This window comes from Pimephales promelas, chromosome 1 (genome assembly GCF_988280905.1).
Source record: "Pimephales promelas chromosome 1, fPimPro1.hap1.1, whole genome shotgun sequence".
NCBI lineage: Eukaryota > Metazoa > Chordata > Actinopteri > Cypriniformes > Leuciscidae > Pimephales > Pimephales promelas.
Genome location: NC_142769.1, coordinates 10,228,478 through 10,256,413, shown reverse-complemented (window position 1 = coordinate 10,256,413; position 27,936 = coordinate 10,228,478). Strand labels below are relative to the sequence as shown.

At 37.9% G+C, this 27,936-nt stretch overlaps 1 protein-coding gene across 25 annotated transcripts in view; it reads right to left on the bottom strand.

Moving 5' to 3' along the window:
* Window positions 1-5,118: 5,118 nt before the first annotated feature.
* LOC120477782 (adhesion G protein-coupled receptor L3) overlaps window positions 5,119-27,936 on the bottom strand; it is a 375,074-nt gene continuing 352,256 nt past the window's right edge. For 7 of the 25 annotated variants that reach the window (XM_039669601.2, XM_039669605.2, XM_089125419.1 and 4 more), the window contains 6 exons: window positions 26,265-26,390; window positions 26,059-26,109; window positions 23,753-23,849; window positions 13,980-14,108; window positions 9,636-9,653; window positions 5,119-7,354 (listed from right to left, as the gene is read on the bottom strand). In XM_039669601.2, coding sequence (XP_039525535.2) covers window positions 6,516-7,354; window positions 9,636-9,653; window positions 13,980-14,108; window positions 23,753-23,849; window positions 26,059-26,109; window positions 26,265-26,390 — 1,260 coding nt within the window. In that variant the 3' untranslated portion in view covers window positions 5,119-6,515. Of the gene's footprint in view, window positions 7,355-9,601; window positions 9,654-13,979; window positions 14,109-23,752; window positions 23,850-26,058; window positions 26,110-26,264; window positions 26,391-27,936 lie in introns of all 25 variants that reach the window. The other 18 variants (XM_039669606.2, XM_039669609.2, XM_089125653.1 and 15 more) reach the window with 10 other exon arrangements.

Sequence of the window (27,936 nt, the reverse complement as noted above, 5' to 3'; positions counted from 1 at the left end):
ACTCACCCCATGAAACAGAAAAGTATTCTTGCAGATCTCGTTGCCTCTAATGTAATAAGTTGTTCGGGCACACTTTCACACAGGGCACAGGGCGTTGGAAGGCACAGCGATTGTGCCGTTTTCTTAGGGATCCCAATGCGTCAGTCACTGACATAACATCAGATGTAACTAACTTATAGGAAACATCTAGGTTACTACTAGGGGTGTGCAAAGCAGCCGGTATTTGTATCTGTATTTGTATTTGTTCAGGGAGGAAAAGTATTTGTATTTGTATTTGTATTCGAGTAAAATTCAAAATAGGCATACAAATCTTTAAAAATACTTTATAGTGTATGGATTCTTTAATTATATCCATTATAATAATTATGCATATGCAATATTGGTTGATGTTTTTCTATAAATCCAGCAATGAACATGTAACAAGAAAAGTCATTGAAAAGAAAATAACAGTCATCCATTACCTCATGAACCATGGTTAAACCAACAACTAATAAAATACAATTGTGAACGAACCCCAACACCATGGTGGAGGACGCTGAGCAGACAGAATAAGTTTAGGGATAATTTATAGTGAGGAAGTTGATTATGAGCCCGACACGAAGCCTGAAGGGTTTGTATTCGCTGCCTCGCTCTACATTACCCCGCTTATTATATGGCTACCTACCAAATAAATCAATAATTTGACTCAAAATATGGATATAAAAAGGAGTTTGTGGATTTAAAAAACGATTGTATCGCTTCCGCTAAAGAAGAAAAATAGTCCGTTCTGTCTCTACGTTTAGAATCCATGGCAACGCTCTGTTTTTCATGGCAACGGTGTGTTATACTTATAAGCAGCGGCATGTTATAATAACAGACCGCATTCTACATTAGAATTCAACCAAGCCATATAAGAAACAAATAAACCGTTACCGAGCTAACAGAGCTACGTAAACGGAGCGAAAATGAGAGCACCCGTCTACAGACGTCAATATACTCCCGAACAAACTACGCTTCCCGAAAGTTATAAACTGCCTCCGGAACCTAGTTAAGGTACAAACATCTATTCAACAAAAATAGTGATGCAGTTAAGTGTTTTTTTTCGCTCAGCCGAGCCCTCTCTGTTGCTGTGTGGAGCAGCCTGTGTCAGTCACCTCTTCCTGAACGTCACTCACTCAACTCGCGCACTGCGGTCTCGTGAGGAAAGCAGCTTTTTGATATAAAGTAATTGTTGTTCCCGAATACAAATATATTTTTAAGTATTTGTTCGGAATAAGTATTCGTAAAAAACACATTATTTGTGCCTTTCCGAATACCGTATTCGGATTCGGCTCCACCCCTAGTTACTACTGTAACCCCCAATCCTTGGGTAGGCGTCAGAGACTTTACATCCCGCCGCCACAATCCCTGTGTCCACCACTGAGTGGCTGGGTACTGGCTCAGCTCCTCAGCGAACTTAATGATTGAGTCCTGCACACTTCCTTAGATTCCAACAGCGCAGGAAGTGGTTTGCAAATCTCACTTGCCAATGTTCATTGGCTTGCTTTGTACCACTTGAAGGGGATTGAGCTCTCTCAATCTAGGCTTTACAGTATGTGTGTCCTATTGTAAGTTTAGCCCATATATGATCATGGAGGTCAACAATAGTCACCATCAGCTTCTTGGTCACCACTCTAACTTAGGCCCTTTTCCATCGATTGCTCAGTTTGTCCAACTTTAGGAAGATTCCTGGTTGTTCCAAACTCCTCCCATTAAGGATTATGGAGGCTACATGCTTCTGTGAACATTCAATGCAGAATATTTTTTTTAGTCTTCCCCAGATCTGTCTCTGAACACAATCCTGTCTCTGATCTCTGCAGGCAATTATTTTGAGCATGGCTTTGTTTTTTCTCTGATATGCATTTTCAGCTGTTAGATCTTTTAATGAGTGGTGTGTGACTTTCCAAATCATGTCCATTCAATTGAACTCCATTCACAGTGCAATATATCAAAGGTGTCCCAGCAAAATTGGATTGTTCAAGTGTCCTAGAAAAGGGTACAAATATTTATGCAATGCAATGTTTTTTTTTTATAATATATATATATATATATATATATATATATATATATATATATGAAGAGTTCAGATGCAAAAGCCTCTAAATGCCATTTGAAATTTTCTTCTTTAATGATGATTTTTATCAAACTTGTATATTTAAGTTCAGTAATTTCACTTAAATAACAATTAATAGGTAATTATCATTGCCATTTAAGTGAAATCACTAAACTTAAATATACAAGCTTGATAAAAATGATCATTCTAGAAGAAAATTTCAAATGGCACTTAGAGGCTTTTGCATCTGAACTCTTCATATATATATACGTATATATATATATATATATATATATATCCACAAGTTTCAGAGGGGCGCTCCTGTAAAAAATAAAGTGGGTGAAACTTCCGGTGATGCGGCGGAAGTAGCATTCCAATGGTATTTTGTGTGTTAGTTAGCGAAGAGGCTAGCTGTTTTTCGGATAATTATTTTACTATTTAAAGACGCAAATCTTTATGAGCGATGTCGTTACGGAGCTCAGGGACAACATGTGCTGTTCGCGGTTGTATGTATAACCGGACTAAACTAATTCAGTGGCTTAAATGTGATTGTTTTGAACATAAGCTGAAAACTAAATCAGAGTGATCCTGCCAGAGCCCGTCTCTGATCCTGCCAACGACTGTAGTTTCCATCACCTCCCAAAAGACGACGAATCTTCCTGTGTACATTTGTTTAAATTCTTAATATTCTATAAACTCTATCAGCATGTGATTGGCTGTTCGCTACTGATGTTACACCTAAACTCAGGATCAAAGCCTGTGTTGACAGAATACCAAATGTGTCAGTTAATGTATTCAAGTAGCACATTCATTTATAATTTTGAATAAACTCCAAAGCACAATGACTAAGTGTGTATTTTTTATTTGAATTGTTTGTCAGCTCGCACAACTGTCTGTCACCATGCCTTGATGAGTATTGATTATTAATAATGTTATTATAATAGTCCCAATCAACTACTGCGGAGGGTAAAGGTACTGTTATTTCACCCTTTTGAATTTCGTTGAGGTTGTGTTCCCACATCGTTAGCTAGTTTGGATCGCTATAACTTGAATGACTGTCAACTGTTGAATGAACGAGTGTCAAGCATGTCAAATCGCGCTTTGTTTACTTCCAACCGGAAGTCGCGCCCACTTTTGACGCAAGGCCTCATGGGGCGTAGGAAACTTGTGGATAAGGACAAACATTTCATTTAAAGAATAAAAGTCTAAAAGAAGTCCCTGAAAGAAGGTTAAAATAATAAAATCGTAGAAGGGATTTGAAAAATAGCTGAAATAAATAGTGTTAATAAATGTTTCTAAGACTATCAAAAAGTCTAAAGTTAAAATGTTAGTTTCTATAAAACTCAACTCCCGGAACATTAAAGTCCAAGCAGCTGAAGACACATTTATTACTGATATTTTGTAAGAAGTGCTCAGTAAGTATGACCTCATCCAGACATCCAAATCCGATTTCCATAAACTGTGCTGTGTGTCTGTTAGTGTGACCTGGACTGCTGTGTAGGCATGTTGGCATTTCGCCTGTTATGAGCTGCTGTAATGACTCATTAGTAATATGGAGTGTGTGAAAGAGTAAGCGAGAGTGTGTGTAGTGTGTTACAGTACAACATTTCAAACACTTTAAAAGCACCAGCCAAACATGCATGATTGTCATAACTGATTTTTTTTTTTTTTTTTGCAAGCAAGTTTTATCTTGTGTGTTCCACATAACATAAGTATGAATAAATGACAAATTTATATTTCAGTATTTAATTTTCATTGTATGGTTCCTGACAATTTATTTTTCTCAAGTGATCCATCAAATATAAATATTTCAAAGTGGATGTTCCAACTCCATGGCCACAAGAACAAATGCACCAAATGTTCTGAAAGATGTTTCATTGTACCTCAAGTATTTCAAGGATTCATCTATAACTCAATAAAAAAAAATAAAAAAAATTGTTCTGTCTGTGAGCTGAAAAAGAATTTTGTATCCATGGCAACTTGCCATCCTAGTTTCTAGCATCTTATATTTTCCTTATATTGCAACAACGTGTTTTCTCTTTTTTCTTATCCAACATATCCGATTTATATTTAAAAGGAGAACGAATCTTATTTAGACAGACATGCATTAAGAGTTGTCTGGCTTACAGGCATACGGTTTATAGACTCCATTCACACTTTAATGGAAGGTAGGTTGTCATGGATTGGGACATGAGTTCATTGTCATTGTTGGTTTGCTTATCATTGTTAAGAGTATATATGTTAAATTTACAAGATTTTTTTTTGCATTTTGGGGTTGTCCCCTACCCAGAATTTTTAACTTTCCCTCTTAAATTATATACATATGGTTAGAATAAGGGAAATTCTACTCTCTCCGTGGAAAATCTTATTTTCGTTAGATTTTATTAATTTATTTTTTTTATATACTGCTGTCATACACTGTCCTCAATACTGATGTCATTACCATCACACTAAGTGTTTTGGTGAGTTTTTCCATAAAATTACTTTGGTTATGACTGAAATGGAGATGAGACCACAGCGGTAATTTTAGTCATTTACATGACTAATTTACATGACACAATGCTTCTGGGAGCATTTAATTAACCAACTGTCTTTAACATTAATTTAGTACAGTATTTATGGAAATTTAGGTTGGTAATACGACTCCCTTATATTAATTGCTTCTGATTGTAATATTAAGAATTGTCCTTGAATAAATGTAAATGCAAATGTGAATATCATTATCTCAAAGTGCCTTTATTAGGAACTATTACCAAATGAGTTACTCTTGGAGAATTTAATTATAAAGCAATACCCCCCAATTAAACATTAATTTGACTGTTCGCTGACTTGCGCTAACCAACTGAAAAATGTCATTACCAACACACAGAGAATCACACATTATTCTAAAATTCCCTTTAAACTTGATCAAGACCACTCTTTATTATTGCTCTTTATTACTTTTATTGTTTTTACACCATAAACGTAACCATTTATTTCAAAAGAGCCCCTAAACGAAGAAAGCCACCCGAGACGTGTTGTTGCAAAACGTACACAGCCAGCAACTCTCAGCTTCACTCTGTCAGTCATTTATTTGTTGGCAAACAAGTTTCACTGTTACAACAAATATTAGTGAGAGGTCATTCAACCACAGGAGAAAAAAATGGATAAACAAAAGAATAAATAAAATTTATAATCATATTTGTGATAAAACATTTAATGTGCCGCAATCATTTCACCTCTAGCAGTTTTGCAGAATAGTTTGTACTTTCTCCCCCCTCAGTTTAATAAATAAACATTCATTCTCCACCAGAAAAAAAAAAAAAAAGCCAAAAGAAGATATTTTTTTAAGTTTCTCTCATTCTAAATGCGGATCTATGAAATCAAAAAAAAAGTGTCTTGCGTTAATCTCTGTCAAAGTCTCGCTCTCTCTGAATGAAAAAGACTTTTTTGATCATAAACTGCGATTCTCATATCTCTACCCCAAAATGGCAACATATTTTCAATGTTGGGCACCTTTCTTCATCTACAAACTGGTGTCTATAAATCAAACAGATGAGGAAAAATATATATATATTTTTGTCTATTCTGTTGCTGTTGTTGTTTTTTTTTTCTACTTGCCATTATTCATACTAAAATGAAGACATGAATGTAAAATATATAATTAAAAAAAGAGAGGAATCAAAACCTGTCGTGTTGAGGACAAGACCATCAGGAGAGAAAGGAAATGGTCTGAAATCACCATAGTTACGGAAGCAGAAGGCGTAGGAACAGAATAAGCACTATCCTGTGTAACACTAGTGTCTGTACATTTACATAGAAATATCGTAGAATTCTCCAGTATTAGTTTTTCCCACGCTTTTCAATATTTGTTATTAATACAGCAAAGAACAGAAACGGTGGAGTCGTCCTTCTTCGGCATTGTTCTCTGTTGCAGCAAAATGTGCTGCTTTTTTTACCACATGAGTAGAAGAAACATATTTAAAAAGCAAATATGGATAAAGAAGGTATTAAAATAGTTTCTGAGTCACATTGTTTCCGACGTGATTGGTGTTGACTAGACGCACTGAGCTACTAACAATGTTTTTTTGGCAGTTATTTGTATTCCTTCGGGGCCGCTGAGAGTGAAAAACCCTTCAAAGTCTGGTACTCCCCATAAGGTTATACATCAAATCCAGTTTTGGGTCCGTTGTCCCTTTAAGTAGTAGTGCACGACCAATGGAATCAAAACAATGCCAACTTTCGTTCCTCAAGCAAGAGTACTCATAATCCTTTCCTGAACAGAATACAAAATCGCCTCCCAAGGTTTGTTGGTGCAGTTCAATTTTCTGCAGACACGTAGAAGCAAAAGTGAACAACTGTGGACGACAGAACGGTACGGAAACGTAGAAGAGCACGTAGAGCTCGAGATGTTATAGGGGGCGATGACGGTGAGCACAGCAGAAAGCATGATGTTCGGCACCCTCTATAGGCTGGTGACCATGTGTGCAGGCTCCAGCGGCATTTCTTCGGGCGAAAGCTCATCTTTGGGCGGGATGATAAAGCCGTCGCTGCTGCCGCGGCCCAGCTGGTAGTAGCTGTGAAGCTGGTCCAGATGGTTGCGTGAACCCAAGTTGGGCATACTCTTATAGTACACTTCATCTGGCTCCCCGGTCCTGGGAAGCGTGTGCGTGTCGCCACTGCGGGGCAGCGAATGCGTGTTGGTGCGCTCGGGGTCAGGCAGCGTGGGCATGCTGGTGTAGAGCGAGTCTCTCTGCGGGGACGGAGTCTCTTCCGTTTGCTCCTCTGTCAGCAGAGGGAAGAAACTCTCGCTGTTTTCTTGCGGAAGGCGCCGTCGTAATGAAGAGGCCGAGCTGAACGTGGTGGGGAGAGGCTGGACGTGGCGTGGTGGCGGAAGCAGAGGTGCATTGGACTCCTCCCTGATCAGCTCCAGCCCTAGACTGTCCTCGGGCGGGAAAGATGGCGAGTTGTCCAAGCCCAACGCAAGGTTAACAGGCAGCATGGGAGAGTCTTTCACCCCGCCTCCATTGCTGACTTCGTTCACCAACTTGTTCATGAGGTTGCGCCCGTGCTCGGCCGTGCGGTCGTGGTTGTTTAGGTAGGTGGGCAGGTAGTTGGAGGTGAGCTCTTTCAGGATCCGTTTCTCCAGCGTGGTCTCTTTGTGTACGTTGTACGTGCGGTCGATGATTTGCACGCAGTCGCTCATATAATCGGCGCTGGCTAAGCTGTAGCTGTTGCCATGGTTACCATTCAGTGGTAGAGTATCCATGGCACTTGTATCCCGAGCATTGTTCAGGATTCCCTCTGCAAGACGGGGAGTCAAGGAGAAGAGTAATTAAAAAAAAACTTGCGCCTGGGCACACACAATAAGACTGACATGCAGAACCGCTCGCAGAAACAAACTGAAAAACCTTGAAACTCTTCGTCCCTGGGCGAATATTAATTGAGCTTGCGAATGAATTGTATCTTGATTGGATTCGTCATGGGTTCAAGGCTGATGTGGGGTTTAAAACTCTAAAACTTGTCAGCTAATCCTGTGAAAATGGACTTACCAGTCAAACACGTCTGAATTAGCATTCCTCAATTTCCCCACATATCATAGGAACACTCAAACCTACGGAGGCGTATTGCATTCACTTGAAGAAAAAAAATCTACTCTGTTTTTCTGAATTAAAGAGTTAATTTTTCATGAGAAAAAAAAATTGTTCTGTTTTTCTGAATTAATGAGTTAATTTTTCATGAGAAAAAAAATTGCTCTGTTTTTCTGAATTAACGAGTTAATTTTTCATGAGAAAATTTTTTTGCTCTGTTTTTCTGAATTAATGAGTTAATTTTTCATGAGAAAAAAAATTTGCTCTGTTTTTCTGAATTAACGAGTTAATTTTTCATGAGAAATTTTTTTTTGCTCTGTTTTTCTGAATTAATGAGTTAATTTTTCATGATAAAAAAAAAATTTTTGCTCTGTTTTTCTGAATTAATGAGTTAATTTTTAATGGATTTTTTTTTTTGCTCTGTTTTTCTGAATTAATGAGTTAATTCAGAAAAACAGCAAAAATAAATTTTCTCATGAAAAATTAACTCATTAATTCAGAAAAACAGAGCAAAAACTTTTTTTTTCTCAAGAAAAACTAACTCATTAATTCAGAAAAACAGAGTAAAAACTTTTTTTCTCATAAAAAATTAACTCATTAATTCAGAAAAACAGAGCAATTTTTTTTCTCATGAAAAATTAACTCATTAATTCAGAAAAACAGAGCAAAAACTTTTTTTTCTCATGAAAAATTAACTCATTAATTTAGAAAAACAGAGGAAAACATTTTTTCTCATGAAAAATTAACTCGTTAATTCAGAAAAACAGAGCAAAAAAAATATTTCTCATGAAAAATTAACTCATTAATTCAGAAAAACAGAGCAAAAAAAATATTTCTCATGAAAAATTAACTCATTAATTCAGAAAAACAGAGCAAATTTTTTTCTCATGAAAAATTAACTCATTAATTCAGAAAAACAGAGCATTTTTTTTTCTCATGAAAAATTAACTCATTCATTCGGAAAAACAGAGCAAAAACTTTTTTTCTCATGAAAAATTAACTCATTAATTCAGAAAAACAGAGGAAAAAAATGTTTTCTCATGACAAATTAACTCATTCATTCGGAAAAACAGAGCAAAAACTTTTTTTCTCATGAAAAATTAACTCATTAATTCAGAAAAACAGAGCAAAAACTTTTTTTCTCATGAAAAATTAACTCATTAATTCAGAAAAACAGAGGAAAATTTTTTTTTCTCATGAAAAATTAACTCGTTAATTCAGAAAAACAGAGCAAAAAATTTTTTTCTCATGAAAAATTAACTCATTAATTCAGAAAAACAGAGCAATTTTTTTTCTCATGAAAAATTAACTCGTTAATTCAGAAAAACAGAGTCGATTTTTTTTCTTCAAGTGAATGCAATACGCCTCCGTACAAACCAATTGCAAACACGACGAAAACACAATGCACAAACACACAACAATACACAACAGCTAAAGCAGACGCTTGGCATGTAAAAGCTTTTGACAAACCAAATCATGCTGGCCTTTATATAACACTCATATATCATCAGGTGCAGAGAGAGAGAGCAGCTTCTCCGCCTATAGATTTCTACATTCATTCAATTTAGCATATTATCAGCAACTCGACGTTAAATTTAACACTCTCCCACACTCTAAAAAACAAAATGTGGGAGCACGTTCTTGTTTGCCAATTTTTAGATAAACCATGTGAGCATAAACAAACAAATAACATTTGTTTTACTTATCAGTGGCTTCGACAAATATGCAAATTTTAATTGGGAGGAAAAAAAGGCCTGGGTTGCAAAATACCGAATTGTCCACTCAGCGTCTATTTTAACAAAAGCATCACTTTGCGTTGATGAAGAGACGGGAAAATTAGGTTTTCATTGTAATGAGGTTGAGAGTGCTCTCTGATTAGAATATTGACTTAAACATCTCTTTGCAGAATGTCGCTTCCTATAGTTTTAAGAACAAAAGTAATAACGTTAGGGGAAATTACATTTGGTAAGCAATGTTTAGTTTGACTCCCATACTTGTCTCTCTGTAGGGCTCTTAAAGGACAGCATGGAAAAAGGAAAGAGAAAAAGGTACAGGTAAGCATTCACAGTGACAGCTCAAATAGAACATGCACACAGATTAATGAAGCGCAGGTAAATGGTTACACTCAACCCCATCGTTTCACCTCTCAGACACACACCCCCGCGTCCCCTCGCAATCCCAGGATGCACATGTAAATGCCATAAAATTGGGCTTTAAAGACCCTGAATGTCTGGAGGCCGCCGAAATGGGCTTCTGTCTCCATTAGCGGTGCGCTCCGCTCCGAACATGGTTCCACAGTCAGACTTGTATTCGGTAAGAGAGTTATTGATCGGGCTAAAGAGGAACATTAAAAGTGGCCTGGGATCTATTCGTAATTTCAGGGCTTTTATTGATATTAGATTTCAAGGTCGCTACAATGTTGTCAACGTAGATGAAGAGGTTGTTATCCTGCGCTCGCCCCTCCCCGCTGACGTTGCTCAGAAACGCGGCTGTCTCTCTGTCTCTAGAGCCTTTTGAATCTTTTCTGATCTCTGCATTAGTGAAGGTGGCACTAACAGGTGGTGACGGTGGGGAAAGCAGATCACCAACAGACAGACAGAAAGAGACAGCTACGTGCAGGGATGCGTTATTGCTAACAGGAGAAGCCAGGCCTCCTGCGAGCATCTCAGCATGAGAGTGCAGTAAATTCCAGTTCTAAAAGAACGAGCTGGACGTATGAAGTCTTGCTCTGAAAACTGATGTTTTTGCATGCAGCCCTACGGAACGATATTCTTATTAGTGCTGTGAAATGCCACAAAAATCTCACAGTCCAGAGCCTTCCGAATGAGACGCATTAGACTGCCTTTGCTGATTTCATCTTGTGATTCGGCATTAATGCATGTGTAAAATTGCATTCGTATTTTTTTTTTCTACATGAAAGGGCTTGTTTACACCTGGACACTTCATGCATTATTACCGATTGGATAAATATCTGATTTCTTAAATATATTCCATTCACATTTGGCCACATAAATTGATCTCCACAAAACTAATATAAACTCCTGCACTATTTTTAAATTGAACAGAGTTCACGTTAACAAAAGCAACAGAAATGAGCAATTCTGACTTTTTTTTTTCTCACAATTGCGAGTTAATATCTCGCAATTATGACTTTTATAACACGCAATTGCGACTTTATATCAAGCAATTCTGACTTTACATCTCGCAATTCTGAGAAATACAGTCAGACTCGCAATTTAGAGATAAAAAGTCTTATAAAATCTATACAAAATTTAAAGGATTAGTTCACTTTTGAAAAAACTTTTGCTGATAATTTACTCACCCCCATGTCATCCAAGATGTCCATGTCATTCTTTCCTCAGTCGAAAAGAAATGAAGGTTTTTGATGAAAACATTCCAGGATTTTTCTCCTTATAATGGACTTCCATGGGAACCAGGTCCAACCGAGGTCCAAACGACAGTTATAACAGTTACAGATGCAGCTTCAAATGTCTTTAAACGACACCAGACGATGAATAAGGGTCTTATCATGCGAAACGATCGGTTATTTCAAAGCTTATTCCAAAAATGTAACTTTTCTAAGGACAAATGCTAGCCTTTCTCCATTCTGTGAGGCGCGTTTGTAACGTCACGTAATACGTAATTACGTTCAAAAGGTCACGGGCGACGTAGCCAGAAGTACAGAGTCAGAACAATAGTTGTTTACAAGTTGAACGCATAGGTTGAACGTGAAAACTAACTCAAACGCCGTTTACAAAAAAGGAATTAAAAGGTAAAACAACGATGTCGGACGATTTTGATTCTGTACTTCCGGCTACGTCGCCCGTGACCTTTTGAACGTAATTACGTATTACGTGACGTTGCAAACGCGCCTCACAGAATAGAGCAAGGCTAGCATTTGTCCTTAGAAAAGTTACATTTTTGGAATAAGCTTTGAAATAACCGATCGTTTCGCATGATAAGACCCTTATTCAACGTCTGGTGTCGTTTAAAGACATTTGAAGCTGCATCTGAAACTGTTATTAACTGTCGTTTGGACCTCGGTTGGACCTGGTTCCCATTGAAGTCCATTATAAGGACAAAAATCCTGGAATGTTTTCATCAAAAACCTAAATTTCTTTTCGACTGAGGAAAGAAAGACATGGACATCTTGGATGACATGGGGGTGAGTAATTTATCAGCAAAAGTTTTTTCAAAAGTGAACTAATCCTTTAATTATGTGACAGAAACAAACTTCCATAGGTATATCACTCTCATACTTTTATTTTCTTACTATTTTGAGAGGTGTAAATTGTGCATATGTGGCTTTGGCAACCAGATACATTTACACTTGCCCATTTCCATCTGGAATGTTTCTCAGACCAAATCCTGAAGTGGTTTGAGTGATTAGATTTAGGGTGTATTCACACCAGGAAAGTCCGATAGTTCACTTGCTTTGGTCCGGACCAAATAAATTATTATTATTTTTTTTTTGGTACGGTTCGCTTTCACACTGCTCTTTTTGCAAGTGAACCAAAATTTGTAAACCAAACCACACGTGTGCTAAGGTCGTCCATTCATTGGACAAGGATTCTCAAGGGAAATCAGGAAGTGCAAAAAAGGCTCGCATGGAGATATTTCATACTGCAATATTTGTTCTTTTACTAATTTTATGTTAATTCTGTACAAACGCAATATGAAGAAACTAATGAGTATCATATGATACAATGTCATCTATACGAAGTTGTAATTCGGATTTTGAGAAGACGACGAGTGTAACGTTTGAGTGGCTCTAAACGCGGGGAAATACGTCAACTTTTGTCTCTCGTGCTTTTCATTCGACCACCTTCTGTTTTTTTTTTTTTTATCTCTGGGCAACATCTCAACTTTGCGTTACAAGTGGCACTGCACAGAAGACGGAGAAGGTATAAAGTTTTCATTCATAGAGAGGGGCTATGGTCACTCATTCAAATAATGAGATTCTTATTGTGTACTAACAAGTGCTGTCAATGTTAATGCTTGCGATTAAGTTTGTCCAGTTTAACATAAATTAACGCATCATCATCCTTGTATTGTAACTATCCTTACATTAATAATAATAATAATAATTCATTACATTTATATAGAATTTTTCTCGGCACTCGCTTTAAGGGGGAAACTCGTCAACCACCACCAAAAGGTGGTGAACTGCAAATGCTTTATGAACTGCAAATGATATTTTTTTTGCATCTTTGCGCGATTAGACATTCACACACGACGCGCAGAAAGACGCGCAATATTCTCTTTCGACGCAGTGCTTTCTTGCAATTGGGTCGGTTCATGTTCACACCGTAAACGAACCGTACCAGAGTTCGTTTGGAACCGTACCGAGACCACCTCTTCAGCTGGGTCTCGGTTCGGTTGTTCGGTCCGCACCCGAGTTCGATTGCTGTATTCACACCTGCCCAAAAGGTCCGCACCAAGGGGGCAAACGAACTAGAGTTCGATTCAATCGAACCAAACAAGGCAGGTGTGAATACACCCTTAAAGAGTTGGTCTTTTCATGATCGGATAGCTATCAAATCAGAGAAAAGGCATGAAGTGACCAGGTATAAACAGGCCCGAAAGTACTTAACCCATACTCGAGAGCATTGCAGCATTTTTAGTCTTTAGGTGTAAGAATTTTTACAGAGTATTTTGTATGCAAGGAGCACATTTTTTGTTTTCAGTTGCATCAGTGCACTGACAGGTATCCCACAATCTAGAGGAAATAGATTGTGACAGAATTACTGTCCAAACCCTTTTGCCTGAGACATGTTTTTAAAAGAGTGGACGGTTTTGTCTTGTGATTCAGCACTCATGCATGATTAAAGTGTGGATTCGCATTTCTGTCAAGAAAAAGTCGTTATCCCTTGCTGGTTCTGAAATGCCCGCCAAATTATACTATTTCAAATTCTATGAAATAGTAGGTTTCTAGACTGTGGATGAGTAAAGTCTTATTGACAGCACATTCATTGTTTTTAGTTGCATCAAGTCTAGTGTAGCTGTTAAAACCAATCAGCATGTGACACATTGGTGCGACGTGACTTTAAGAGTGGGTGATTTTATTTTATTCTACGATTAGGCACTAATAAGTCGCATTTCGTAGTGCCGCAAAATGTAGCCATAAGTTACTATGATTATTTCAGCTTTATGAACTCATTTTTCTTTGCGAACCACGTTACTGCAGACCATACTAGACACAAGACAAAGATGATCGCAGACACGTTCAGCTTGAAGCCACATAGCGGAGCCCTTTCCTCCCAAAAACACCCCCACACACACACACACACACACAGTTAGTGCATAGGAAGTTAAAGCAACGGAAGAATGCAGCACACCTTGAGCGTTGTACATGCTGAGAGTGGGGTTGTTATAGACTGATGATTCGCCCAGTAAGGTGTTATAGGGGTTGTTAGAGGCGTGTGAGCGCAGCAGAGAGTTTGGGATGAGGTGATTGGCCATGGCACCTGATGCAGCCACACAGATGGAGAGAAGAACACACAGAGAAGATCAAACGAATGCAGCAACAATGTTAGCATTGTTATCATACAGACGTCTCATCAGCAGCCACAGAAAAAAGCAAGAACGTTTGACCAATGTTAGCATTCTTATCTCTTCAGAGACAATGCAAATGTGTCTGTTGTGGAAGAGACCTGTTCCTGGATTAAATGGACCATCTCCTAGTGGGCTTAACTATAGTCGGCTACTGAGTTTATCACATCTTTTCCCCTTCCGTTGTTTCTGTTCATTTAAAAGTTGTCAAAACAGTATTTGAGCAGATATACATATTTAAAGTGTATTCTTAAAATTGTATCTCTGCTACAAAGACCAAAACATGTTTAAGACTCATCTTGTACTTTGCGTGTATAGATTTGATTTCAAATGTATGGAGCCTATTTCCACAACATAGCTTAGCAGGAAAGAAAAATCATGATTTGGTAAAGTATGACCCAAGTAATATGACATAGAAAGGCACAATTATGAGATTACAAGTAAAAAGACTCAATGAGATTAAAAGTCAATCATGACAAAAAAAAAAACTACAAAAAAACAGTTTTTATTTAATAATTATCTCACAATTTTGATTTGATCTCATAACTTAGAGACTTCTATCTACCTTTATCTCATAATGACTATATCTCATATTTGTGATTTTATAAAAGCATGATTTTTTTTTCTTATGTGGCAAAATAGGCTTTCATAAGATTAAGATTGTCCCTCCTCCTAATATAACTAACTGAACACCTGACTAGCAAAAAAGGTTATGATGAAAATAAAAGTATAGTGGCTTTTAAAAAAAGGGACAACCCCTTTATATCCCACTCAAACTTCCTGTAACACAGAAAATAAAACTGTCCTCATCAAACCATTTCATAGGGTGTTTATAATTTGTAGAACAAATGAATTTTGGGAATGTATTTAAAGACAGAACCAATCTGAAAGGCTGTTAGCACACATTAGCATGCTGACAAGTTGTATCTCTCCAAGAAGTTCGGTCTCAAAATCCATCCCCTTTAAAGAACAGCTTTTGAAGCAAATTCTCCCCCATCTTCTTCATTTTTAAGACAATTACTGTTGGATTGAAATTGCCTGCAAAGAGCAGTGTTCCTATTATTATGCATAATCTCTCGGCAGGCTAACAAAGAACCTGTGCGCACCGTTTTCCACTAAATTGGATTACCTGATTTTCACCCGAGTTCTACATCACCCGCCTCTTGAATGTTTGTTTAATAAATATTTAGCTAATTGCTAATTTGATGACACTTTTATTTAACAATAAGAGTCTAATCCTTTCAGCCCAGAGCTCGGTTGTTAACCGACTCAGTAAGACTTACTGTTTGATTCTCCAATTAAAATCATGTACAATATGAGCTCATTTATTAAACAGAGGTTTGGTTGTGATTATCAGTGTAGGCACGTTTATTATACTGTCGGCTAATTATACACCTCTGAAAATCATATGCTGAACACTGAGATAAGCACCTTCAGTTCAGATATATGGCAGAGAGAGAGAGAGAGAGAGAGAGAGAGAGAGAGAGAGAGAGAGAGAGAGAGAGAGAGAGAGAGAGAGAGAGGTTTGCAGTGGAAATGGTTACATTTGACGTGCAGTGTTTGAGCCAAAGGTCCTGACCTTTAATTGAAAATATGTAATGATATTCATTTTTAAATGCACTTAAAAATGAGTTGAATTTCATGAGCTAAATAATATAATTCACAGAAACGCGTAAACTCAGATATCTTGTATGATTTAAAGTATTATGGTAGCACTTTACAGTTTTGCATATATATTCTGTGTACTATTATAATTTTAATTATAATACCGGACAATAACTAATAATACCCCTATTGCTACGTTATATTACTTTCTTAAACCATGTTGTTACTTTATATTACTCTGTTCTTTCTGTAAGTCTAAGTGCTAAACACTGGTTTTAAAATGTAAATTTTTAACTCTTCCCTGCCATTGACAAGTTTTTTTTTTTAGCAATACATGTTTTCATTGTTATATATGGAGCGCTATTTCACATCTTTTCAAATTCTAGAGAATCTCTGGATCCAAAAACAAGCGAAAAAAAAGGAAAAGATATGCATAAACCAGAAGGAGCGGATAGAAGTCACTTACGCACAAGTAATACGATCATGGACCAATCAACAGCTTACAAATCAAAACTGCTTAAGATTAATGAATAAAATGAAAATGTGCAAGCTTTGCGGGTGTTGGTGGACTCAATCTACTCCATCTGTTTTAATCATCATTCTGAATCCGATCCAGACGAAGTCTTTGACAAAAATGTGATTTTCTTGAAAAAGAATGCCTTTTGTTCTAAATGTTTTTGGTTTTGTTTTTTACTTGCCCACATTCACGTGTTGATAAAAAAAGAATTAAACTCGATTTTTTTTAAAGCAGAGGTTCCTTCTTTTGTTTACATATTCATCCATCAAAATATTCAGAATATGCTAAAAATCCTGGCACTGGCAGGCAAACTTAAAGATAAAATGCTGGTGGGGAAAGAGTTAAAGGTAGAGTTAGTCTGTAGTTATCAGAATTAGCTTAGTGTATTTAACTGAATAGTCTTGTGACTCAAACATGGGTGGGTGACAGGCGGGTGACCCAAACGTGTGTGTATATTGATGAGTGTTGTGGTTTCTCTGTATGTCCCTCACACACTCTTGCTCATCTTTGTTTAATACATCTGTCAGCTCTGAGCAGCATGAGTGATGGAGCGCCACACACACACACACACACACACACTGGGTTAAGTGCCTAATTATTTCCATAGTGACACTTCCTCTCTCTAGAGAGGGTCAATCCATCATCATAACAGAACATTAGCGTCTCAATGATCAGAACAGGAACAGAGACCGAAGAGACAGACAGAGGGAAATCAACTTTATAGAGGCATCTGAAATTTAGAACGACTCAAAGGAGATCTTCATTCTAGTCTGTGTAAGTTTAAGAATAAAATTGCTCTCATAAGTGAGCTAAATCTGACAAATTATCATTCGACTGGAAAAATGGGTCATGCATTGTCATTTTTCAAAAATAAAACTTAAGTCTGTGGAAATCTATTGACATTTCTTAAATGGTTTAATGACACTTTCCACAAAAACACAAAGGTCATTTTTAAATATCACATACAGATTCTTGAATTTATCCAAAAATACATTTATAGAACATAATTTAGAGAATTTGTTTAACATGTAATTAATTGTAGAAAAATAATCTTTTTAATTATGACCAGTTTTTATATTTATTCAAGTTAAACTAAAACCATAAAAAACACGTCTTGGTTACGAATGCAACGAATGCAGGTCCTATTACTAATCTGGCGAATGTGTTGGGTGTCGCTCAGCCTGCAGCTCAGCAGATGCCTGTTAAGCGAGGCACCATGCGCTAGTGCCCAAGAGGATGCCACACTCCAATGGAGTGGGCAGTCACACCAAGGGGGCACGGTCGACCTTGCTGCTGGTATGTTAAAGCAATGGTGTCCACTATCCAGTGGGAAAGCCTTTGCTTGGAGAGAGCCTTTCCCTTCAGCTTCCCACCATAACAGACAATGAGCTGGTCTGAGGGACTGAAACACTGCATCCTGTCTACGGAGGCACGGATGTCGCATAATGGACAGATCAGTGCCAAGGCTGGGTATGCCTCCTCCAGTGGCAGCGCTTGCAGGTTCACCACCTGTTCCCGGAAGGGAGTGGTAGGAACTTTGGGCACAATACCAGGCATGCTTCGCCTACAGAATATGCGTGCAGGTCCCCTACCCTCTTAATGGAGGCCAATGCAACCAGAAGCGCTGTCTTCATTGACAGGAACTTAAGCTCCACTGATTGCAGAGGCTCAAAGGGAGCACTCTGCAGGGCAGTTAGAACCACTGAGAGGTCCCAAGCCATCAGCTGAACTGACTGGGGACGGAGTCTCCATTCTCCAGGAAGAGGCTGAAGCCGTGAGAGCTCATCCGCTGCACAGATCAGGTCTCCCGGAATATAATTGGCTCGAAGCGACCTCAGATGCTTCTGACTCCATAAGAGGTGGTGGCGGGTGAGTGGCGACATACTGCGGGAGCTAGCAACTCAAGGCAATTGACATGCCATAGGCGCTGGGGTCCTGTCCAGGAGCCCGCGGCAGCATGTCCATTGCACATGCTGGAAGCTCGTTCCAGAGGCACTCCAGCCTGTAGAAAAGGGCGTGGTTTGAGGTTTGACCACAGGATGAAGGTCAAATAGCAGGTCGGAGTAAAGGGTACTCGGAGCACGGCGTGTTGCCATGCCCACCTCGGGACCATGCCCAGTTGCGAAGCCAAAGCTGAAGTGGTCTCATTTGAAGCAATCCGAGTGGCGTTGCCACGGCTGCAGATGCCATTTGCCCCAGGAGCCTCTGAAATAACTTCAGTGGAACCGCACTCTTGCGCTTGATTGCCAGGCAAGTCAACAGTGGCTGAATGGAGAAGGTGACCGAGTCGAAACCGAGAAAAGAGAAAGGACATAAGAGTAAGTATCCTTCAGGTCGATTGCTGCAAACAAATCCTAGCGGGGCATGGTCAAACCTCACCTTGACGGAGGACGCCAGGGAAGGACCAGCGTTCCAAGGGGGTCTGGCGACAGAGCAGGATGAGAGTGGTATGGCCCGGGGGCAGCACACACTATCGTCCGAACTCTGGGACAGAGGAGGATAAGAGTGGCGAGGTTCGTAAGCGGCGCGCACTGTCATCCGCGCCCTCTGGGGGCTCAGAGATTGGATGCAGGAGGGAAGGAGTGGGGGAAGGAGTAGCCCTGCAACCACTTCCTGAAAGAACTGCAACCCACGTCTGAGCTACCCATAACGGGAGCACCGCATCGCCAGACATTCAGGGGGGTTGCAGGGCTGATATGGGCAGGGGCACCTTCCTGCGACCACCTCCACAGTGTGGCCCGGTGCTGCTAGGACTGGGCGGGAGGGGGCGGAAGTCGCAGGAGGGTGCGTTCGGCGACAAATGGACTGAGGCTTCTGAGCTGGCGGCTGGTTGGCAGCAGATGGCCGTGGGGTCAGACAAGTTTGGTAGCCACAGTCCACCTCTGGGCGGTCGAGAACCGTTGGGCAGTCCTTGACCGCACCGCCAAAGAGGCTAGCCTGGGATATGGGGGAGTTGAGGAAACCGGTTCGCTCAGCCTCGCGTCAGGACATCACCTGACTCAGGGACTGTGCGGTTACTTTTGTCGCTCGTAGAGCAAGGTCGGTGATAGCACACAGCTCAAGGATAAGCCCTGAATCAGCCCTACCCTCGTGCATGATATTGAGCACCCAGAAGTATGGCAATAACATGCAGTGAGGCGGCAGCCTGCCCCGCAGCTCTATAGGTCCTTGCCACCGGAGTAGACAAAAACCTACAGGCATTGGATGGGTGCTTAGGATCGCCACGCCAGGTGGAGGTGCTGTGGAGGAACACATGTATTGCCACAGAACACTACATGGGGGGAGCCCCAGTGTACCCTTGGCCACAGCTTCTGTGAGGGCAGAGAAGGCGGAAGAGGCCGCTGAGCAGTCGCGAAAAGTCAAAGGAGACTCCCACGATCTCATGACCTCTTCATGCACGTCCGGGTAGAAAGGATTTGGGTTCGCCACCCCCAAAAACCAATCATCAGCCTTAAGTGCTCAGGACAAAAGCAACATTTATCATTTCAGTTTCGTTTATTTGTATTAAACTAAATTAAAAAACGACTACAACTAACGCCCGTTTCACACATACTCCGTTTGCAGTGCGTATGCGGTCCGTATTTTTTTCCGTACCCATGTTAACAGGTTAGAGCTTTCACACTGCACACGGATGCAGTCCGTCGATCCGTTCCAGTTGCGGTGCGTATACAGCAGTGCAGAGATCGTTTCCGTACCGAGTCTATTTCTGCTGTGCTGCAAACGCAGAAATAAAGTGACAGCGCACAGTTCGTGGTCAAAATGAACTCCGATTGACCTCGAAATGTAGTAGTTACTACATTTAAAATGTAGTAATCTCTCCATAAAGGTATTTAATTGTTTCATATTTTTACTTTAAGACATCTTAATATACAAGTAATGCATGGAATTGTATGCATTCGTTGTTTAAATCGTGTTTAAAACGAGCATGCGTCCATTCAGGTTTGTAAAAGAGAATCGCAAAGCCATGGCAAAACTTTTATTTTTAAAAAAGTTGCTGCATATGGTGAACATATTTTGATTACCAAAAACCAGGACACATGGCCCAGAAAACAAATGATACTCGAAGTTTACTCAAAGATGCCTTATTAATTTCAATACAATTAAAATAGGCTATGCCCCCTCTGTGGATAGAAAATTGTTGTATTAAGACACAAAATCAGATAGGCTTCTCAGAGGATACTCAACATGTTTTATTATGACGGGTTGGTTTAAAAAATAATGAATGAAATAATGATTAAAAAATAATGTCTCTTCTGTATTAGAAAAATAAAATGTATCAATATTAATTAACTAAAAGAAATACCTTCAAATTGAACAAAAATACCTCTCACAAACGTACAAAAACGAACTAGTTTCCTTCCTCTTTATCCTGTTTTTCCTCCTCATCCTCCTTGTCTGCTCATCTCCTATATTTTGCTATAAAGCTGATCTTTTCCAGCGTTTTTTTTTTTTTTTTTTTTGAAAACCAGGACATCACTTTATAAAAAACGGCCAGGAAGGACGTGAAAACAGGACTGTTGGTCACTGGTCACGCTATTGCTGCATAACTTCTGATTTTGAAATAAAAATAGCGAGTGTTTGTGGTACAGCTCACGCAATGCAAACGCAGCATATGTGAAAGCACTTTAGCGCGTGCGGCTCCTGTACCGGATACGCACCGCAACACTCACTGCATACGCACTGCAAACGGAGTATGTGTGAAACGGGCGTAAAACTGAAATAAAAATTTGTTCAATAAAACCTATATAGACATAATGAAAAACAAACTAATAATAAAAGAAACACAACAGAATGACTAAAACAAAATAAATAAATAAAATGTATATATATATATGAAGAGTTCAGATGCAAAAGCCTCTAAGTGCCATTTGAAATTTTCTTCTAGAATGATCATTTTTATCAAGCTTGTATATTTAAGTTCAGTGATTTCACTTAAATGGCAATGATAATTACCTATTAATTGTTATTTAAGTAAAATTACTGAACTTAAATATACAAGTTTGATAAAAAACATCATTAAAGAACAAAATTTCAAATGGCATTTAGAGGCTTTTGCATCTGAACTCTTCATATATATATATATATATATATATATATATATATATAATTGTATATCAAGGATACTAAAATGACACTGACAATTACAACCTGACCTATTTTTGACTTGAATGCATTTGTCAAGTTCAACAATTCACTGACCCTTTGTAGAGAAAAAAAGAGAACATTTTATGTCCCTATTCTTTATGCTATTTGTGGAAAGTGCCTCATTTCCTTCCACTACAAGCAGCATGCTTCTGCAGTTGCAGTGTCTTTTGTATCTCTTGACTGGATGGTGCGAATTAGCCTGAGATGTTTGAAAGCATCTGCTGTCCTGTCCTCTCCAATTGCAGTGTTTTCACTGAGGGAATGAACTGTCTGAGCTCTGACGGCTCGACGCTCTGCAGTATTGAGCCTACAGCTCATAGCTGTCATTTCACTCAAATGGAAATGTTTCATTTTAAGATATGCCGTACTCCGTACTAAATCCTCATCCACCTGTGTACCTCTCTTTTACACAACATACAAAGAGTTTGGAGGAACATGAATGTAATCTAAATGTAAATTAAATGAGCTTCATTACATTATGCTAACAATTATTAAAACAGTTTTGAGTTTAACATGTAGGACTTGGTTTTCTTTTATATTCTCTCATTATCTCAACACACTGTCATTTACTTGAAAAAGTTGGTAATGTTTAATTACCTCATTTCTTTTTAACCTTTTACTTTACTGGCCATAAACAGACTTATTTCCATTTTCTGTTTTTTTTTTTTTTTTTTTTTTTTTTTTTTTTTATCTAACTGAATTAAATTAGCATTGCAGATGAATTGAATGAGAAACTCAAAGACTATATTTACTTTCTAAATGTTTAATGTATTGAATATCAGGATTAAAAAGATCCTCATTAAAGAAACATACCCGCAGTTTTAAGTTTTATCTGTAGACACAAAATCTTTTGAAATCTTTTCTGCACTGATTTCAAACATGCAATTATATGGGACAGGAATTCTGCAGGCGCTGGTTAAATTCTGCTTGATGTCAGAAGGTTCAGACCTTCGTTCAGATTTTATGACCTGATTTTGAGTTCTGGAATTCTGTGGCATGAATACAAATATTCTGAAACAGAGCTGAGAGCACTAAACTTTGTGTGAAAATTTTGTACATGACAGAACTATGGAAATGTCTACAGAATTCCCCAAGTGCAGATTTAAAGTGCACATGGTTTAATGCTCTTGAGAAAAAGAAGTACACTTAAGCATACATAGCTTAATATACTTAATATAATTAAGTGTGAACTGCATGTAATGTTTTCAGACACTTAATGCAATGTTATTTGCAAATAAATAAATTATTAGTTCAAATGTATATTACATGCAATTAGTTTTGAGTTTTTTTGACCCACTTCAGTAGGACTTTAGTGCATGTTTATGTGTAATTTTATAATTACTTCTATACGTCTTTAAAATATGGTTAAGGTTAAAGCTGAATGTACTGAAAAGCATTCATCGTAAACAAAAATAAACTTTAATATAATTTATAAAGAAAATTCGGTAACGGTTCCTTTTACAGTACAGTACTTACAGTGTACTTACCTAGAAAGTAAGTACATGGAACAGGGGTAGGTTTAGGGGTAGGTTCAGGCCAGGGTTAGTACTAGTTATTACCCAGTAATTGTAGTTACTAAAATAAGTACATAGTATTTACATGGGTAACTGGACTGTAAAAGGAAGCGTTACCGAAAATTCTATCATGTACTTAAATACATTTGTTATTACGTATTGTAACGTAATGAATATGCAATTTAGAACACTTAAAACACATTAACTGTAAATTTAATATTCAATAATACAATACAGTTATTATTATAATCAAGTACTTTACTGTACCTGTTCTTTAGTTTGTTAGTCACCACATCAAACCAAGTGTACCTCTTTAAAGCACTACAAAATATTAAAATAGTGATTCAAAGTCACATCACGGTTTGAAATCGCAGGTGTTTCTGATGTCACAAACTATCTTGTAACCAATAACGTCAACGTGCGATCCTCTACGAGTGGATCTCTGAGCTGGTGTGAGTGAGTGAGTGAGTGAGTGAGTGAGTGGAGCCGGGGCTAATTTGCATATTCATAGAACCGAGTATACGAAATTAGACAAGGGTGAAGAGTTACATTCAAGCTATTTTAAGGCATGAAGCATATTTTTTTATGGAAAAAAAACATTTAAATATGTAATTTTGGTGATCAAAGATTTTTAGGGGATACAATTATTGACTACAGAGGGATTACAGGGCACTACTAGTGCACATTCAGTACAATTATATGCACTTTTTTTCACAAGGGTGGCAATCACCCTGCGACAGCATAATAGCCATACATGCTTGTGTGTGTTTGTGTGTACCTCTGTTGAGTGTCGCGGAACTGTTGATGTCTCCAGCCATGAATGAAGACTCTGACTGCTTCCTCACCGTGTCATTCCACATCCGGCGGATTCGGCTCTGTGAAGAACATCAGAGTTTCACGCACACGATATGATCAAGTCAAGTCAAGTCGTCACCTTTATTTGTATAGCGCTTTTTACAATACAGACTGTTTTAAAGCAGCTTTACAGTGATAACACGGGGGGGGGGGGGGGGAAAGTATCATTACCCAGCTTAGTATTGATTCATTTCTGTTGAAAAAAAAGTGATTAATTTGGTTCAGTTATCTATACAGTCGCTCTAGAGAAAACCGTGATGTCTTCGGCCAGGTCAGTTCCATTCTCATACAATGGTGTCAATGCAGGCAGATCAGTAATATTGTTGAATATTAAGTTTCCCCAAATAAGCAAGCCATAGGCAACAGTGGCAATGAACCAAAACTCAACGAGGTGACAGAATGGAGAAAACGAGGCTCAGCCATGCGGTGTCCGATTTGAGCAGTCCGAACGAACTGTTCATTTGAGTTGGATCTTTGCAATGATTGCAATCTGCTACACAAAACTTATCTGAATGATTCGTTCAGAAATCAAACTGAATAGGTTTTCAAACTCTTAAAAATAAAGGTTCAAAACAGTGATGCCGTAGAAGAAATATTTTTTTGCTACGACAAAGAATCGTTCTTAAAAGAACCTTTTTTTTTTTTGTAGTGTAAATAACATTTTAAAGCAACACCAAGTAACTTTTCCTCTGTGGTCGCCCTACAGGTTGGAAGCGGAATTGTGATAAAATAATGATTATTTGTAACACTTGACGTAAAGTCAAATTTGTAGTTTTCTTATGTCTACAGAACTACAGAAACGCGACAAGATCTTACATAGCGAGGTTATAGCAGATATAGGACCGCAAAGCGAATCCAGAAGTGCCTTTCACCCTTTTACGAATTAATGAACAACTGAAACGATTTTGGAAACATATTTTTAAGGTAAAATATCTAACTTAGTGTTGCTTTATTAATCTAAAATACCTTTTTTCCACAATAAAGTACCCTTTAAAGAGTGGAAAGTTTCCATGGATGTTAACATTCTTAATGGAACAATCAATGCCAATAAATATCCTTTGTTTTAGAGGGTGTCCATTCTTCAAAATATCATTCAGGTTTGGTATGGCATGAGTGTGAGTACATGACGACAGAATTTAAATTTTTGCATGAACTATCCCTTTCAGCTTAACTGTTTATTCTACCTAAAATGCTTACAATGTATTGCAGCACAGAAAAAAAGAAAAGAAAAAAAAATAGCTTGAATAAGGATAAAACAAAAATCCTCTGGACGTGAAATGTTGAGCCGTTTAAAGCACATTACTCATCTGGCTGACATTTACACGCACACACACACGGGTCATGGGTCTACAAAATGTGTTTCTGGTGCATGTCAGATTCTTGTTACATGTTTGCAGATATCACAGCAGATGACCCCTAAAAGGCTAAAGGTCAAATTGTAAACCTTGTCTCCATAGAGATAATATAACCAGACAAATTGTTACCATGGAAATAAGACATTAAAGCACATCTATGTAAAGCCAAAGATTTGTATGAGACAAGGACAGCACACAATAGAACAGCTCTCTTCAAAGCAAACTACGTTCAGCTAAAGGACAGAATTGGAAATGTGAAATTGGGAGGTTTTCTCTTTATATTATCAAATTCTTTGAGCTGGGATTAAGTTCATTTTAAAAAAAGTCAACCTTGCTTTGGCTATAAAACACTACAAGACAAAAAAAATATATAAAATAAAATATACTGTGTATAAATATATCAATATAATATCTGCCAAAATGTGTAATAAACTCTTATTTTGAAACAGACTCTATTGTAAAAAGCATATGCGAATAAATGAATGGTGTTTCTTATTATGCAATGTGCTTGTGCTTGAAAATTTAACTTTCACAAGACATTTTAGACCAAATTTGATTAAAAATGTAAAATATCCATATTCTGAATTTTTTTTTTTTTGGAATTAAAATAAAATATATAAAATCATATTAAACACAATTAGTTTTGAGTTACTGAAATATGCTAAACTGAATAAAATGAAACAAAATAAGGAGGTAAGACAAGGATATACGTTAGAATAAGTACAGTAGATATAGTAAGTAGCATAATGTACTGCATTCCTAACCATCACTCATTCACACTGCTAAACATGCAAAATGTTGCTTCAAACACAGCATATCACTAAGTTGAGTTGATCAAGTGTGTAGTGTGAAAAATTATAGGGCTGATAGTTACTTGTTCATACTGTAACTGTGATGAGTTTGTCATACAAGGCGGGTGGTGAACCTTGTGATGAAAGAAGAAGGAAAACAAGAAACAAGAAAAAGAGACAAAGAGAGAGAGTGAGAGAGAATACACACACATGGACACTCACAAAATTGCATTTTAGCCTTGTGTTGCTGTGTGCGTGTCTGTGTGTATACTGTATGTTACCCGTCTACCTGTGATGCTGAGGAATATCGTCCAGGTCCACGCGACGAGGAGCTTTTCACCGAACCCATAGACGACTCCACACTCTTCCCAGTGTAACAGTGGGTCCGAAGGCACTTCCCGTACTCTTTGCGTACCTAAACGCACACACAAGTTGGGTCTTCATATTTTATGGGGACATTCCATAGACAATGATTTTTATACTGTATAAACTGTATATTTTATCCCCTAAACCATTGCAGTAAGCATCACTTATTATGATTTATAAACTGCGACCAAAAAATGAATAGGGATTTTGGAAATCGATAGCTTTGTGTGGATTTTGTCCCCATAACACACACACACACACACGCACGCGCGCAAGCAAACACTATGCCCATTAAACTATCCAACTGCTGCCATTTGTTGTGTTTTCATTGTTTCATTGTTTCATGGTTTGAATCAGGAGTGTCACCAGTGCTGCCCCAAGTGATATAAGGTGTAAAAGTTGTTAAAAGTATTTATTACATAATGGCAGAATTTGAAGAGTTTTGAAAGTTACATCCACTTCCGAATCAATATATGAGCTAAAAACTGATCTGCACTGAGATGACTTTGGTATCATCTCAAATGTATCAATATGTAGTGAACAAGCCTCTATGTAATTATAAAACATTATAGCTAATCCATTTTAGGGCTGGAATGACAAAACTCTAGAGCAGATGCTAATGACTAGTATGCAGTTCCGGACTCACAACCGCCGCATTCAGCGACAGTATCGGAAATGGTGATGTCCATAACATAGGGAGGATTTATCATAATAAACGAGTCTAATCAAGGCATGAGTTTATCCATCAGATATTTTTTTTAAAAATCAACTTTAAATGCTTAGTAACCGAGTGCAGAGAGTACGTTTGAGCCGCGCACCTCACAGCTCGCACCCACTGCAGCTCCGGTGGATCTGAGGATGAATGCAAATCATTTCTCATTAATCATTAAACTAAACCCTTCATGATTATCCGTCTCACTATGGCTCTCACATTCCATGACGAGGCAGACAACTAGTTGTCCTGTGCGGTTCAATTAATTCAGCACGGGTTTGTCGAGAATGCGGTTTTGAGTCCTGAAAATGTGCAGGTGCCAGTTCGCATATAGAATGGGGCTGTCACGCTCTTATGAACACAACGGCATTAAGCACTGCTGTCGTACTAGCCATTAGCATCTGCTCTAGAGTTTTGTTTTGTGAGAAACATAATGGGATTAGGGATGAACATAAACAGTGCGTAATTGACATAATCGAATTACGTCAATGCATCATTCGAAGTGTTGTTTTAAATAGGCTTTTTTAAATTGTTGATATACTATTACACTATTTATTATTATTTCAAAGTATTTTATATTTTGAGTTTTCATTATAATTTTAGTTTAAGTTTTAGTAGTTTGTGTAGTGTGTTTTGGTCATTTTTATTAGTTTATTTTAATACGATTTTTTAGTTTGTTAAATACGATTGTTATTTTTATTTCTTATGCTTATTGTGATTATTTTATAATTACAGTATTTTAATAACATTTCTACTGTTTGTAAAGCACTTTGAATTACCTTAGTGTATAAAATGTGCAATATACACAAATATGTCTAAACTAAACTAAACTAAACTAAACTAAACTAAACTAAACTAAACTAAACTAAACTAAACTAAACTA